General features: G+C 37.0%; 1 protein-coding gene across 1 annotated transcript in view; it reads right to left on the bottom strand.

Annotated features, from left to right (window-relative positions):
- The window catches only part of PATJ (PATJ crumbs cell polarity complex component), a 359,191-nt gene that overhangs the window by 323,436 nt on the left and 20,467 nt on the right, over positions 1-15,288 (bottom strand). The window contains exons 6-7 of the mRNA XM_030870355.3: positions 14,066-14,261; positions 11,947-12,075 (exon numbers count right to left, since the gene is read on the bottom strand). Of these exons, the coding sequence (XP_030726215.2) occupies positions 11,947-12,075; positions 14,066-14,261 (325 nt within the window). The remainder of the gene's footprint in view (positions 1-11,946; positions 12,076-14,065; positions 14,262-15,288) is intronic.

Genomic DNA, 15,288 nt, shown 5'->3' on the forward strand with positions numbered 1-15,288 from the left:
CAGCAAAATACTAGCAAACAGAATCCAGCAGCACATTAAGAGGATCATACACCATGATCAAGTGGTGTTTATTCCAGGAATGCAAGGATTCTTCAATATACACAAATCAATCAACGTGATACACCATATTAACAAACTGAAGGAGAAAAACCATATGATCATCTCAATAGATGCAGAGAAAGCTTTCAACAAAATTCAGCACCCATTTGTGATAAAAACCCTGCAGAAAGTAGGCATAGAGGGAACTTCCTCAACATAATAATAAAGGCCATATATGACAAACTCACAGCCAACATCGTCCTCAATGGTGAAAAACTGAAAGCATTTCCACTAAGATCACGAACAAGACAAGGTTGCACATTCTCACCACTCTTATTCAACATAGTTTTGGAAGTTTTAGCCACAGCAATCAGAGAAGAAAAGGAAATAAAAGGAATCCAAATCGGAAAAGAAGAAGTAAAGCTGTCACTGTTTGCAGATGACATGATACTCTACATAGAGAATCCTAAAGATGCTACCAGAAAACTACTAGAGCTAATCATGAATTTGGTAAAGTAGCAAGATACAAAATTAACCCACAGAAATCTCTGGCATTCCTATACGCTAATGATGAAAAATCTGAAAGTGAAATTAAGAAAACACTCCCATTTACCACTGCAACAAAAAGAATAAAATATCTAGGAATAAACCTAAGGAGACAAAAGACCTGTATGCAGAAAACTATAAGACACTGATGAAAGAAATTAAAGATGATGCAAATAGATGGAGAGATATACCATGTTCTTGGATTGGAAGAATCAACATTGTGAAAATGACTCTACTACACAAAGCAATCTACAGATTCAGTGCAATCCCTATCAAACTACCACTGGCATTTTTCACACAACTCAAACAAAAAATTTCACAATTTGTATGGAAACACAAAAGACGCTGAATAGGCAAAGCAAACTTGAGAACGAGAAACGGAGATGGAGGAATCAGGCTCCCTGACTTCAGACTATTCTACAAAGCTACAGTAATCAAGACAGTATGGCACTGGCACAAAAACAGAAATACAGATCAATGGAACAGGATAGAAAGCCCAGAGATAAACCCAGGCACATATGGTCACCTTATCTTTGACAGAGGAGGCAGGAATGTACAGTGGAGAAAGGACAGCATCTTCAAAGTGGTGCTGGGAAAACTGGACAGGTACATGTAGAAGTATGAGATTAGAACACTCCCTAACACCATACACAATAGTAAGCTCAGAATAGATTAAAGACTTAAATGTAAGGCCAGAAACTGTCAAACTGTTATAGGAAAACATAGGCAGAACACTCTATGACATAAATCACAGCAAGGTCCTTTTTGACCCACCTCCTAGAGAAATGGAAATAAAAACAAAAATAAACAAATGAGACCTAATGAAACTTCAAAGCTTTTGCATAGCAAAGGAAACTATAAACAAGACCAAAAGACAACCCTCAGAATGGGAGAAAATATTTGCAAATGAAGAAACTGACAAAGGATTAATCTCCAGAATTTACAAGCAGCTCATGCAGCACAATAACAAAAAAACAAAAAACCCAATCCAAAAATGGGCAGAAGACCTAAACAGATGTTTCTCCAAAGAAGAAATAAAGTTTGCCAACAAACACATGAAAGAATGCTCAACATCATTAATCATTAGAGAAATGCAAATCATCTCACACCGGACAGAATGGCCATTATCAAAAAATCTACAAACAATAAATGCTGGAGAGGGTGTGGAGAAAAGGGAACCCTCTTGCACTGCTGGTGGGAATGTGAATTGGTACAGCCACTATGGAGAACAGTATGGAGGTTCCTTAAAAAACCACAAATAGAACTACCATATGACCCAGCAATCCCACTACTGGGCATATACCCTGAGAAAACCATAATTCAAAAAGAGTCATGTACCAAAAGGATCATTGCAGCTCTATTTACAATAGCCAGGAGATGGAAGCAACCCAAGTGTCCATCATCGGATAAATGGATAAAGAAGATGTGGCACATATATACAATGGAATATTACTCAGCCATAAAAAGAAACGAAATTGAGTTATTTGTAGTGAGGTGGATGGACCCAGAGTCTGTCATACAGAGTGAAGTAAGTCAGAAAGAGAAAAACAAATACCGTATGCTAACACATATATATGGAATCTAAGGAAAAAAAGGTCATGAAGAACCTAGGGGTAAGACAGGAATAAAGACACAGACCTACTAGAGAATGGACTTGAGGATATGGGGAGGGGGAAGGATAAGCTGTGACAAAGTGAGAGAGTGGCATGGACATATATACACTACCAAAGGTGAAACAGCTAGTGGAAAGCAGCCGCATAGCACAGAGAGATCAGCTTGGTGCTTTGTGACCACCTAGAGGGGTGGGAGGGAGGGAGGGAGACGCAAGACGGAAGAGATATGGGAACATATGTATATGTATAATTGATTCACTTTGTTATAAAGCAGAAACTAACACACCACTGTAAAGCAATTATACTCCAATAAAGATTAAAAAAAAACAACCAGAAAGAAATTAAAGGCATATAGATTAGATAAAAGAAAAAAAAAAGTATATCAGGGCTTCCCTGGTGGCACAGTGGTTGAGAGTCTGCCTGCCAATGCAGGGGACACGGATTCAAGCCCTGGTCTGGGAAGATCCCACATGCCGCGGAGCAACTAGGCCCGTGAGCCACAACTACTGAGCCTGCGCGTCTGGAGCTTGTGCTCCGCAACAAGAGAGGCCACGACAGTGAGAGGCCCGCGCACCGCGATGAAGAGTGGCCCCCACTTGCCGCAACTAGAGAAAGCCCTCGCACAGAAACGTAGAACCAACAGAGCCAACAATAAATTAATTAATTAATTAATTAATTTAAAAAATAAAAATTTTTTTCAAAGTATATCAGTTCCATTCTACCTTCGTTTGTGAAATTTTTGAATAGTTGATCCACTTCATTTTCACTAAATTTGTTTCATCAGAAGGTCTGAATTCTCTTTACTTATCTTTACTACAATATATTAAAGATTCCAAAATGTAAACAGAACCAGTTATGAAAAATTACACCACCAGAGAACTTTACAGGATGAAAAAATCACTTTTCATGTATCATCTCTTTCAGTGAAGAACAGCTTTAAAATGAGAAAACCGAGATTCAAAAAGGTTGACTGAATTGACCAAGATCACAAAGCTAATAAGTGGCAGGGCCAAAGTTCAACCCAAGTTGTCTCACTGAAGACCTGTTCTTATTAATCATTTGTCTTATACTTTGATATCTCCAAAGTAATATCAGTAGATAATAAATATACTGTTTCCTATTCTCTAAGAAATTTCCTATAACTGTCAAAAAGCTTGAAATAAAATGAAGATGAAAATAGATATTTTGCACCTGGGACAGAAGGACAACCTGAGAATAGAGCCATGACCACTGGGCTAGTACAGTTCTAAGCGTCATACTCCTGGCTCCAGGAGGCACCATCTGTAAGTTCCAGATGGAACTCAGAAGAAAAAAAGTGGAAAGGAAGGGAGGGAGGGAGGGAGGGATAGAAAAGAGCAAAAAAGAGAGGGCCTTAAAACTAAAAGTCTATTCCCCAACCTTCCTTTTCTCCAATTTTGCAGAAACCTGTATGAAAGAAGGTGTTAGATCAAAACAGCGAGTAGAAAACTATATGCTTTGTTGTGAATTCTGCAGAAGGCACTAGAAGCTACTGCAAGCAAAGAGGAGCAGTGAAACAGAAAAGCAATTCAAGTCAGAAACATTTGGAAAGACTTAGAAAAGAAATAGATGCAAGGAAGAAATTACTGTGGAAAAAGGAACAAAGAATTGCTGGATTTCTACTTTAAGCACTGATAATTTGATGTTCTATTTTTTATCAATGCAACAAACTTGAAACAAAACAAGCAACTACTTAAGAGACAGTCAAGTGTTCATGATGAAAAATAAGGGTAAGATGCCTCTGTGAATAAACCATTCTTGAACAGAATTTTGGCCTGACCACAGAATAAAGAATATGGTGAGTGTTTTCACACTTGGCTTGGACAAAGGACATTTCACTGTAAGTACAGTCACCTCCTAAGCACTATTGTTTTCCTATATTACCTGAACTCGATTTTAAATGATGTAGATAATTTGCACCTGTCACTGAAAGTCAAACATTTTCTTGTTCCAGATAAACAGGTGTTCTAAGGAATTCATAAGTGCAAAACAACCATAATCAGATTGATAGGAAAGACACCAAAATGACAGCTAGCTTTTACAAGTCCAGCAGCCCCAAACATTGCATTTTACTGATACTTTCTGATCAATATTCTCCTTTCATAACCTGTCTACCGTGGAAGGAAACTAAAAGGTATAGAGTCCTTTTTGTTCTTTAACAGAAATCATAAGTCAATGATAGCCAACAAATAGCTATGTCAAGATTCAAAGTCATGGCATGCTAATCTAACAGTGAAATATGAAAGTTTATTAACCCATAGAGTCTTTCAAAAGAGAGAAAAAATTATACATACAGGAAAAGATAGTATGGAAGGCAAAAAATTAAAATAGCTGATGTAACAGGGTAACACACTGTTACAGTGAAAACACTAACAGTATCACTCATATAGTTTTTTTTTTTAAGAAAAAATACTTTAATCCAAGTTAGCAGTTATTGGCTAAAAAAACATTTAGTACTCTGCACTTTTAAGTTCTCTGATAGGCTGTTGTAGATGATAATTTCAATTCAAAAGATATTTGAAAACCTAAAGGATTTCAGGCTTGAGCTACAAAAGAAAGAAATCAAATTTGTTTCTCTGAAAATTAAAAAATGGCACCAAATACTTCCACAACTCAGAAAATGAAATTATTACCACTTCTGATTCCAGGACATTTCTATCATTGGTCTTTAATCAAAAGGCAAAAGAGAAAAACAAATACCGTATGCTAACACATGTATATGGAATCTAAAAAAAAATAAAAAATAAAAAAATGGTTCTAATGAACCTAGGGGCAGGACAGAATAAAGACTCAGATGTAGAGAATGGACTTGAGGACATGGGAGGGGGAAGGGTAAGCTGGGACGAAGTGAGAGAGTAGCACTGACATATATACTCTACCAGTGTAAAATAGATAGCTAGTGGGAAGCAGCTGCATTGCAGGGGGAGATCAGCTCGGTGCTTTGTGACCACCTAGAGGGGTGGGATAGGGAGGGTGGGAGGAAGATGTAAGAGGGAGGAGATATGGGGATGTATGCCTATATATAGCTGATTCACTTTGTTATACAGCAGAAACTAACACTGTAAAGCAATTATACTCCAATAAAGATGTTAAATAAACAAACAAATAATAAGAATGCACATTAAAAAAAAAGAAAAGAAAAAAATAAATAAATGTCAACCTCATGGCAAGTGTCTCAGGTTTGAATCTCCAAAGGAAAATAATCTTAATCCTGTATTTTGACCAAAAATCAGTAGATGGATAACTTAGATCCTTGGCTAGTTTGATTTGGTATTCTTTTATCTTGACTTCTAGTAAGAATATTGCAAGCCTTTTATAAAGATATAATTTATATTACTAGAACCATAAAAAAATGCTCTTTCCCTCAAGGAATTAAAGGTACTAAGTGTAAGTACATCTACCCTATCCTTCTCATATTTCCAGAGCCCTCATCAATGATTTTTAAGGATAAGGAAACTACCAGTTTACAGACACACTCAAAGCAAAATTACTGGGAATAACGAACTGTTCAGTGTCCTCAAGCTGGGCCTTTATTATGCTAGACTAAAAATTCCTCATAGTCCACACCTACTTCTCCAATCCTTGGTTGGTTCCATTCCTTCTTAGTATTAAAGGTTACTAGATAGGTAATAGGACTCATATTACAATTGCCTGATACCAAAAAGTCAATAATTCATGACAACTTTTAAGTAGGTTGTGCTTTAATAATCACCTTTGGGAGACAACGGGGTAACTCAATGTACCTGATTTCCCTAGAATTCCTCCAGACCACATAAAAGAGATTTCTGCAAAACAAAAAAGTTTTACACTGCCCATATCAATTTATTTAAAAACAAACAAACAAAAAAACAAAACAAAAAACAAAACTTCTAACTGCTGAAAAATTCTGAAATTTTTTCCATAGCTGAACAGAATTCTCAGAAGATGTTTCAGGCACTGTGAATTTTGGAGAGTACCTAAGGATTACAGGTAGATAGGTCTTTTAGCTCCCCTTACACGATACCATATAATTTCCCTATTCAGGGAATTGGCCCTGATTACATTTACTGATTGCTCACTGTAATTAGGTCTCAATAAACATTTCTAAAAAACCCGTATAAGTCAATATTTTTCCACTTCATTTACTTTACAACAGTAGAGGCAGTAGACAGCAGAATGACAAGGCTTTGTAGTCAGACACACCCAAGTTCAAATGCTGGCACTACTTTGATCAAGCTGTAGGGCCATAGGTCAGTTACTGATCCTACCTAAATCTCAGATCCCTCTTAAGTAAGATGAGGATAAATTCCTCTCTCATTGAGTTGTGAGCACTAAACTCAATACTATATGTTTGGTACTTCCCTAGTGGCACGGTGGTTAAGAATCCACCTGTCAATGCAGGGGACACAGCTTCGATCCCTGGTCCGGGAAGATCCCACAGACTGCGAAGCAACTAAGCCCGTGTGCCACAACTACTGAGCCTGTGCTCTAGAGCCCGCGAGCCACAACTACTGAAGCCTGCGAGCCACAACTACTGAAGCCCACGCACCTACAGCCCATGCTCCACAAGAGAAGCCACCGCAATGAGAAGCCCACGCACTGCAAGGAAGAGTAGCCCCTGCTCGCCACAACTAGAGAAAGCCCACGTGCAGCAACAAAGACCGAATGCAGTCAAAAATAAAGTCCGTAAATATAATAAATAAATAAATAGCTTAAAAAAATACTATATGTAAAAGCTTTAGCCTAGTGCCTTCCTTACAGCAAGTCCTCAAATGCATCCATTTCTGATACTTCTTTAGGCTCAGTTAGGTATTCTTTGCCCCCTCAACTCTACCCCATATTGACTTATCTGTACACAAAAGAAAATACAAGCGGCTATTTTATGAAACCCTTTTAAATAAGAAATACTGACTTGCTTTTCTAACTTTCTGTTATACAATTTTATAGTCTTTAGAGAAAGTAGTATTAGTTAACCCCTTTAGCAGAATGTAGGTATCACTTTATGATCAATCTAAATCACATCTAACTAATGACCTAAGACATCCATATTCCCTTACCATGAAGATTGCCATGGTCGACAGTGAGCATTAACAGTCAAAATATGAGTACATTTTAATGAAAAGCAATATTCCCTTTAATAATTTTAAAGCTATGATCAGGCTACGTGAGCAACAACTCTAAAGATTTAGCAACAAAGCAGAGTTAGCTGAAGAGATTTTATCTGCCATTTGGCTGGGATGAGGGGAAGAGAGAAGTGAATACTGCTCTGTCCCCTATGTTTAGGTCTCATCATATTCCCTACAGGAAAGGACCAATAGCAATGTTGCTGTTAGAGCTGGCAATTCCCTCATAGGCCTGACCAACCCTGGACAGGTGTACACCAGGAAAATGAAAACATCGGGATCAACCTTGTATAAGTAGATTTAAGCAGTACATCTAACAGATGTAGGCTCAATCCTGACTTTGTCATTTCTTAGTTGCATAGCCTTGGGCAATTTCTTAAGTTCCCATACCTATGATTTGTGAATAAAATTTATGACTGTTCTGAGGATTACACGAGAATAATGTGTATTAGGCAGATGACCATATCTGGCATAAACACTCACTTCTCCATTATGACTCTGACAGGCACATGCCCCCCATCCTGAAGACCTGAAACAGTGACAATCCCTTCCAGGAAAGGGTGAAAATCAGACATGGGCTTTTACCAAGTGTCACAAAGGGAAACTCTGCACATCATATTCTTCTTGTGAAAATTCATAATGTACATTAATGTACAGTAATCTATTTGATTTTGTTTAACTTGGTGCTTTCCAAATTTATTTGACCCTTTGTTCTTCATAATAACTACTCCACTTTGCATCTTGAAAAATGCTACTATAGCAAATAAGTTTATTAAAATTGCTAAAGGAGGCGGGTTGGGGTGAGAAAAAACGCCAAAATACTCCACAATATCTCATCCCTTTCCAGGTTTCAAAATTTTTCAAAAAAATCCGTAAAGATTATTACTTGTTTTGTGCTGAAGATGTCTTTTGAAGAACCTATAACGAGCATTCTCAACCTTTTTGGTCTCAGAACTCCTTTACATTCTTAAAAATAATTGAGGATGGAGGAATAGGGATTACAAAAGGGCACAGAAAATCTTTGTGGGTCATGAATATGTTCTTGACTGTAGTGATAGATGGTATCATGGTTAAATTTTATGTGTCACCTTGGCTAAGCTCTGGTGCCCAGTTGTTTGGTCAAACACTAGTTTAGATGTTACTGTGAAGGTATTTTGTCGATGTAATTAATATCTACAATCAGTTGACTTTAAGAATGTTACTCTTGATAACATGGATAGGCTCCATCTAATCAGCTGAAGACTTTATGAGCAAAAACTGAGGTTTCCTGGAAAAGCAATTCTGCCTTAAAACTATAACAAAACCCTGCCAACTTGCCATACAAATTTCAGAGTCCAGACTTTTTTTTTCTTTTTTTTTTTTTTTTTTGCGGTATGTGGGCCTCTCACTGTTGTGGCCTCTCCCATTGCAGAGCACAGGCTCTGGACGCACAGGCTCCGCGGCATGTGGGATCTTCCCGGACCGGGGCACGAACCCGTGTCCCCTGCATCGGCAGGCGGACTCTCAACCACTGCACCACCAGGGAAGCCCAGAGTCCAGACTTTAATGTCAACTCTTGCCTGAGTTTCCAGCCTGCTGGTCTGCCCTACAGATTTCAGACTCGCCAGCAAACACGTCAAATTGTATTCTTTACATATGTGCAATTTATTGTCTGTCAATTATATCTCAAAAGTTACTGAGATCTCAGAGTTTTTGTTTATGTAGTTCTCTCTGTTGTTATCTGCTGATATCAACTGAATTGGGAAACAATACTGAGAAACTTTTTAAATATTTAAGATATGTAATATATTAATATATACTTTTTACACATTGGTATTTTTTTATTTTAAAAAGTTATGTTTTCTAAAACAAAAAAATTGTGAGAAGAGTTGTATTCTTAAAGAAATTGTTACAAATCTCTTTAATATCTGACTTAAAAGAAGACAGCTGAATTTTCATATCTGCTTCAGCATTCAGTGTATTGCAATATGTTGCTTTGGTTGAAGCATATAAAGAAAATCTGGTCTTAATCAGATATATATTTGGAAAATGGGGGAGTATTTTAATAGCCCTTTCAGCCCATTCTTTGATAACACACCAGAACTTGACAAGTGGTGATTTCTTAAAGATCAGTTGCAATGTGGAATCTGAAACAACATCAATAAACTTTCAGATACTGTTTCATTAAAATCTATTGATCAATCTTGAATTCTGAATGGATTTTTTACCTATATATTATTTTGCCACACTACACATTGATCTTCAGAAAATACTGATTCCTGGAGTTATGCAGATTTTCTAAATATTGACATATAACATTATACAATATTAAAAAAATCATATTTATTAACATCACCAACAATCTAATCAGAGAAGTATTTAAATATTGGAAAATTTCAAGCTTATGGTAAAACACAAATTTTTCCAAAATTCTAATTTTTGCTTGAAAGTTCAAATTTTATCATCAGCAACAAATGCTGTCAGTTGTTTTTCCTTGAGGTAACAGGTTCACTTCATTCATTTCAAGGAACTGTCTACCAAATAACCAAGTCTGAATAATCATAATTTTTCTGTCAGTTATCCTTTCAAAAATAAAAATGGTATTCTAGATAGGTGGCTGCCAGAGGCAGGGGTGTGGCAGGCGGGCAAAATGGGTGAAGAAGATCAAAAGGTACAAATTTTCAGCTATAAAATAGTAAATCATAGGGATATAAACCACAGCATGGTGACTGGAGTTAACAGTACTGTACTGTATACCTGAAAGTTGCTAAGAGAGATTTCAAAAGTTCTTATCACAAGAAAAAAAAATTTCTAACTATGAGGTAATAGATGTTAACTAGACACATTGTGGTGATCATTTCATAATATATGGAAATATCAAATCATTATGCTGTAATCCTGAAACTAAAATAATGCATTTCCAAAAAATTAGGTCTCAGAAACTTTGGGGAAAAAAGCAAAAAATTAAAAAATAAATTAAAAAAATTAAAATACTGTTCCCTATTAAAACGCTGTTCCATATTACAACGTGGCTAGTTTGTCTCACAAATGTTTCCCCTCAAGAAAACCGCCGTACTTCCGTACATGACAGAAGTGCTATACAGTACATCTGATTTTGTCACATGGTATTAAAAAGACATGCACTTACTTAAATTCGTTTTTATTGCACTTTCTTAAGTGAGACTGGCATTGTTGCTGTTGCAGTGGCAAGCACACGTGGAGAAGAATGCAATGACTACTAGTACAGTTGTGTGCCCCTGCCCTGTTTCACATGAAGGCACCAGCAGGTTTAGCCTACCACTGCTTGCATGTCATCAGTGCAAACGCCAACATAGTGAAAGGGCTAATACATTTTAGTATTATTATGTAAGTTGTTTTGATCTTGTATACCCCCTGCAAAAGACTCAGGGACCCACAGACAAAACTCTGAGAGGCATTATGCTAAATAAATACACTTAGCTGCTGAAAGGATAATAGGAATATTAATAGCTCCACAATTCGTATAAGGTAGAGCAACCTTTTTTTTTCTTTATTTCTTGGCCTGGCCGCATGGCTTGCGGAATCTTAGTTCCCTGACCACACAGGGATCGAACCTGTGCTCCCTGAAATGGAAGCACGGAGTTCTAACCCAAGGTGGAGCAATCTTGACTAGAAATAGAGAGCTGAGGAACTTGCCTCAAAGCTGCATGTGCACAGCAAGTTCATTTTTACTTTATATGTTTTTTAGAAGGGATAAATTTTTACATGTGACTAGACATTAATCAGTAAAATTTACAAATCATTCTGATTATCATGGACAGTCTATATAATATGAACTCATTACTGTATTAAGTAGCTTCAAATTTCTAAACTACTTTTTAAAAACTCAATGTAGTATTTAACATTTTCTTCAACGTAAAACTAAGCAGAAACAGTTGATAAGTTTTAAAATGGCCCACTTTCAGTTTGAACACTGCTAAATAATGAAGGGTAGTATTTTTACTTATAATGCCAGAAATTTGTAATTCTAGTGAAATTTACCACAAACAATACTGAGATAAAAGTTTGTAATCGCTGTACCATCTGATTTTAACATTTAGGACCTTGAAAGATACACTGGGAGAAAATAATATAGATATTCAGAATACAATACCCATTAATGATTCCTTTCAATAAAAAATATTGTCGGGCTTCCCTGGTGGCGCAGTGGTTGAGAGTCCGCCTGCCGATGCAGGGGACACGGGTTCGTGCCCCGGTCTGGGAAGATCCCACACGCCGCGGAGCGGCTGGGCCCGTGAGCCATGGCCGCTGAGCCTGCGCGTCCGGACCCTGTGCTCCACAACGGGAGAGGTCACAACAGTGAGAGGCCCGCATACCGCAAAAAAAAAAAAAAAAAAAAAAAATTGTCTTTTGATAGAATCAAGATGACTGTCAATCACAGGCCAAAAAAAAAAAAAGAAAACCACCCCAAAAAACGTTGATTTAGGAGCTTTTTAAAATAAAGCAGAGTGAGTGTATATTAACAGTTATAGAAAAAAACATTTTTAGCTATACTTAAATTCTGGTCATGGAAACATATATCCTAGTAACCCATGTTATAAAATTAACATTTCAAGCCATACAATTAAAATTGTATAAAACCAAAATTAAATCAAAGAAGGTCAACTTACTCGATCTGCTAATCCTCCAGGAACTATAGTCCTCACAACTACACCACTCGATTTTCCTCCAACTATTCCAAAACCTAATCCAGAGCCATCATTAATAAGCTCAACATCTTCAATATGGCCCCAACTAACCTACAAATTAATAGCAAGTAAGAAGCAAAGTGTTAGCAAAGCATATACATTCATCACTTACCAATACAGAAATTACTAAGGTAACAGGTAGACAAAATATTTAATATTCATACAATTAATCAAGTCAACTTTCTAGAGGCTCAGAGATACATAAAGATGATCATACGGTCCCTGCCTTTACAGATTTTATAATCTGGTAGAGAGATAAACTAAAACATAAACAATTAAAATATAAGACAAAATATTGGACCATAGGACACTGTAGCTCTAAGAGGATAGAAACACACTGTCTCATTCCCCAGTCTATGCCTGATACCTAGCACAGTGCCAAGCACCTAGTAGGAAACAATAAATATGTGTTTATCTGAATTAAAAGAGAATCATAAAATATTATAAAGATGGGAGGAATGTAGAGACAAGAGGTCAAATCCAATGAAAACTTATGGAAAGCTTCAAGGAAAAGGTAGCATTTTAATTGCTCTACAGAGAAAAAAGACATTCAAGCAAAAGGGAAATTTAAGAGCAAAGCTAGGCTCAGATAAGTGGGAATAACTGAAGGTTTTAGAAGAGGGAATGACAGGAACAAAGCAGTGGTTTAGAAAGATTAATCTAGCAGCAATGTGAAGCATGCGATTGTGAGGACACAGAGTGACCAGAATAAATGAAGAGACTCTGATGAAGGAGAGGAAAGGTAGGCCTAACTGAAGATATTAGCAACAGGATTCTACAAATCAGACTAAGAGACATAAGCATTTTTCCTCTAATAGCAGGCTCCATCAGAAGTATGCATTAAATTCACATAATGCGCCTGCAGAGCAAAAGTCTCCCCCTCAAGACATTAGGGCATACTTATTACTTAGTTCTGCTATTACACTAAATTGGAAAGTTACTATGCAATGTTAAAATAACCAGAGATATTGGGACTATTTAATAAATTCACACCTGGAACAATACCTAGTATCCAGGAAGCAACGTTTGCTAAAAATGCCTAAATTAGGGACAGCAATTAATATTCATAGAGTATTTATTCTGCCCTAGGCACTGTGTTTAGCTCTTCACATGCATTCTCAATCCTCACAACATCTCTGTGAACTAGAAACTATTAGTTCCAAGCAACAGATGAGAAAACTGAGGTATGGAGAAGTCAAGGCATCTGCCCAGTAAGACTCACCTACGAAGTAAGAAGTGGACCTGAACCCACCTAAGCCTGACTCCAGAGCCCTTGTTCTGAACCACTATGCTAAGCAACTTCCCACTTTGTTCATTCTATTTATTATATAAATTGTGCTATATAAATATTACTGATTACAACAGGGAAAATGTCTATACATTAGTGTTGTGACCTTGTACTGTACCCAGTCTATTTTTTCTTTTGTCCAATGAATGGAAATTAAATAAATCAGCTACCACTTAGTGTTATAAGAAAATAAGATTTATTAGCTTGCATTTTGAAATGCAGGCCAAAATCTGTAAAATGTTACAAAGCAAGTTTAAAGACTCCCAAAGGAACATAAACTTTTACTCTTTTAAATTGTTCAGTATACATCCTTACATGAAAAGAAAAACTTCTATAATTGTGCAGTATCCATAAGCTAGTCATAAACACCCAATATAATTTTAAAAAATGTTTTTGAAACAAATAACCAAATCTTAATTTAAAAACTCAATAGTAAATCTCTAATAAAAACTCCCAGCTTAATTAAGTGGTTACATCACCAAAGAATTCCTTCCTTCACCAAATTATACCCAAGACTACAATTTGCCCTCTATATTAAATAATAATCTTAAACAAGGAGAATCATAGGACATTGAAAAAACAAAACAAAAACCCCCATGAAATATCTTGTTTAACATGCTAATGCTGCATTTGGAGATATAATCATCTTTCTTGAACTACAACAAATAAAACGACATTTTCTAAATATCTTTACACTTCTTAAAATCAAAGGCATAATTCAAAATTAAGTGTTTTTCCAAATTTGCAACTCACTGTTTCAGGCAGACTTGCGTCAGTTAGGCCGGTAGAAGTGCTGCTTTTTGTGTGGACTGGTTCCCTGGCCACAACCAGATGCAAAGATCCAGTGGTTTGTTGTAACAATGCAATTGCTTGCTGGTGGGAAATGTTCTGATCCAGTGGTGTGTGATTAATAGCCAATATTTGGTCATTTTCCTTTAACCTTTGATCCCTTGATGAAATAAGAAAATTTTAAGTGACATAATAGCCTGATTCTTAAAATCTACTATTCAGGTAGCTTATATATTATGGTATTATTTCACTTAGTACATTTATTGAAATATTTAATTGTATAATATAAAAGAGCTCTTCAGACTTCTTTTCATTAAAGCACTTATTAACTAATTAACCAATTAAGTAGTGCATCCCTACACACACACATTTTTTTTTTAACTTTTTTTTTTTTTTTTTTTTTGCGTTACGCGGGCCTCTCGCTGTTGTGGCCTCTCCCATTGTGGAGCACAGGCTCCGGACGCGCAGGCTCAGCGGCCATGGCTCACGGGCCCAGCCGCTCCGTGGCATGTGGGATCTTCCCGGACCGGGGCACGAACCCGTGTCCCCTGCATCGGCAGGCGGACTCTCAACCACTGCGCCACCAGGGAAGCCCCACACACACATTTTAAAAGCCATATGGCTAGAAAAATAAGCAAAAACAATGTATAGGGCCCCACTGCTAAGGTTTTGCAAGTATGGACATTGTCCTCATTGTGGCACCAAACCCTGTACTCCTGAACCCCTTCCAATCTGACTTCTGCATGGACCATACAGGGCTATATGTTCACCAATAATCTCCTCTCTAACAGATTCATCCCATCCCCATTGTCCTTTACTTCTCCAACATTTGTCAACAGAGGCCGAACTCTCCATGGAAATCAATAGAGATTATTTCCAAATCTGTATCTGAGCCCTTCTCTCTGTCCCAGTCACAAATTTCCCAACTGCTAACCAATGTAAAAAGGATTTTTTAAAGAAATTAGCAAAATCTTCAGAAAAAAAAGTACTATTATAGTTAATATTTACTGAGCACTTATTATGAGCTAGGAACTGTGCTAAATGCTTTATAGGCATTATCTCCTTTATTCCTCACAATCACCTTTTAAAGTACTTAGTTAAGGGCTTCCCTGGTGGCACAGTGGTTGCGAGTCCGCCTGCCGATGCAGGGGACACGGGTTCGTGCCCCGGTATGGGAAGATCCCACA

This window comes from Globicephala melas, chromosome 1, assembly GCF_963455315.2.
Source record: "Globicephala melas chromosome 1, mGloMel1.2, whole genome shotgun sequence".
In the NCBI taxonomy this organism is placed as follows: domain Eukaryota; kingdom Metazoa; phylum Chordata; class Mammalia; order Artiodactyla; family Delphinidae; genus Globicephala; species Globicephala melas.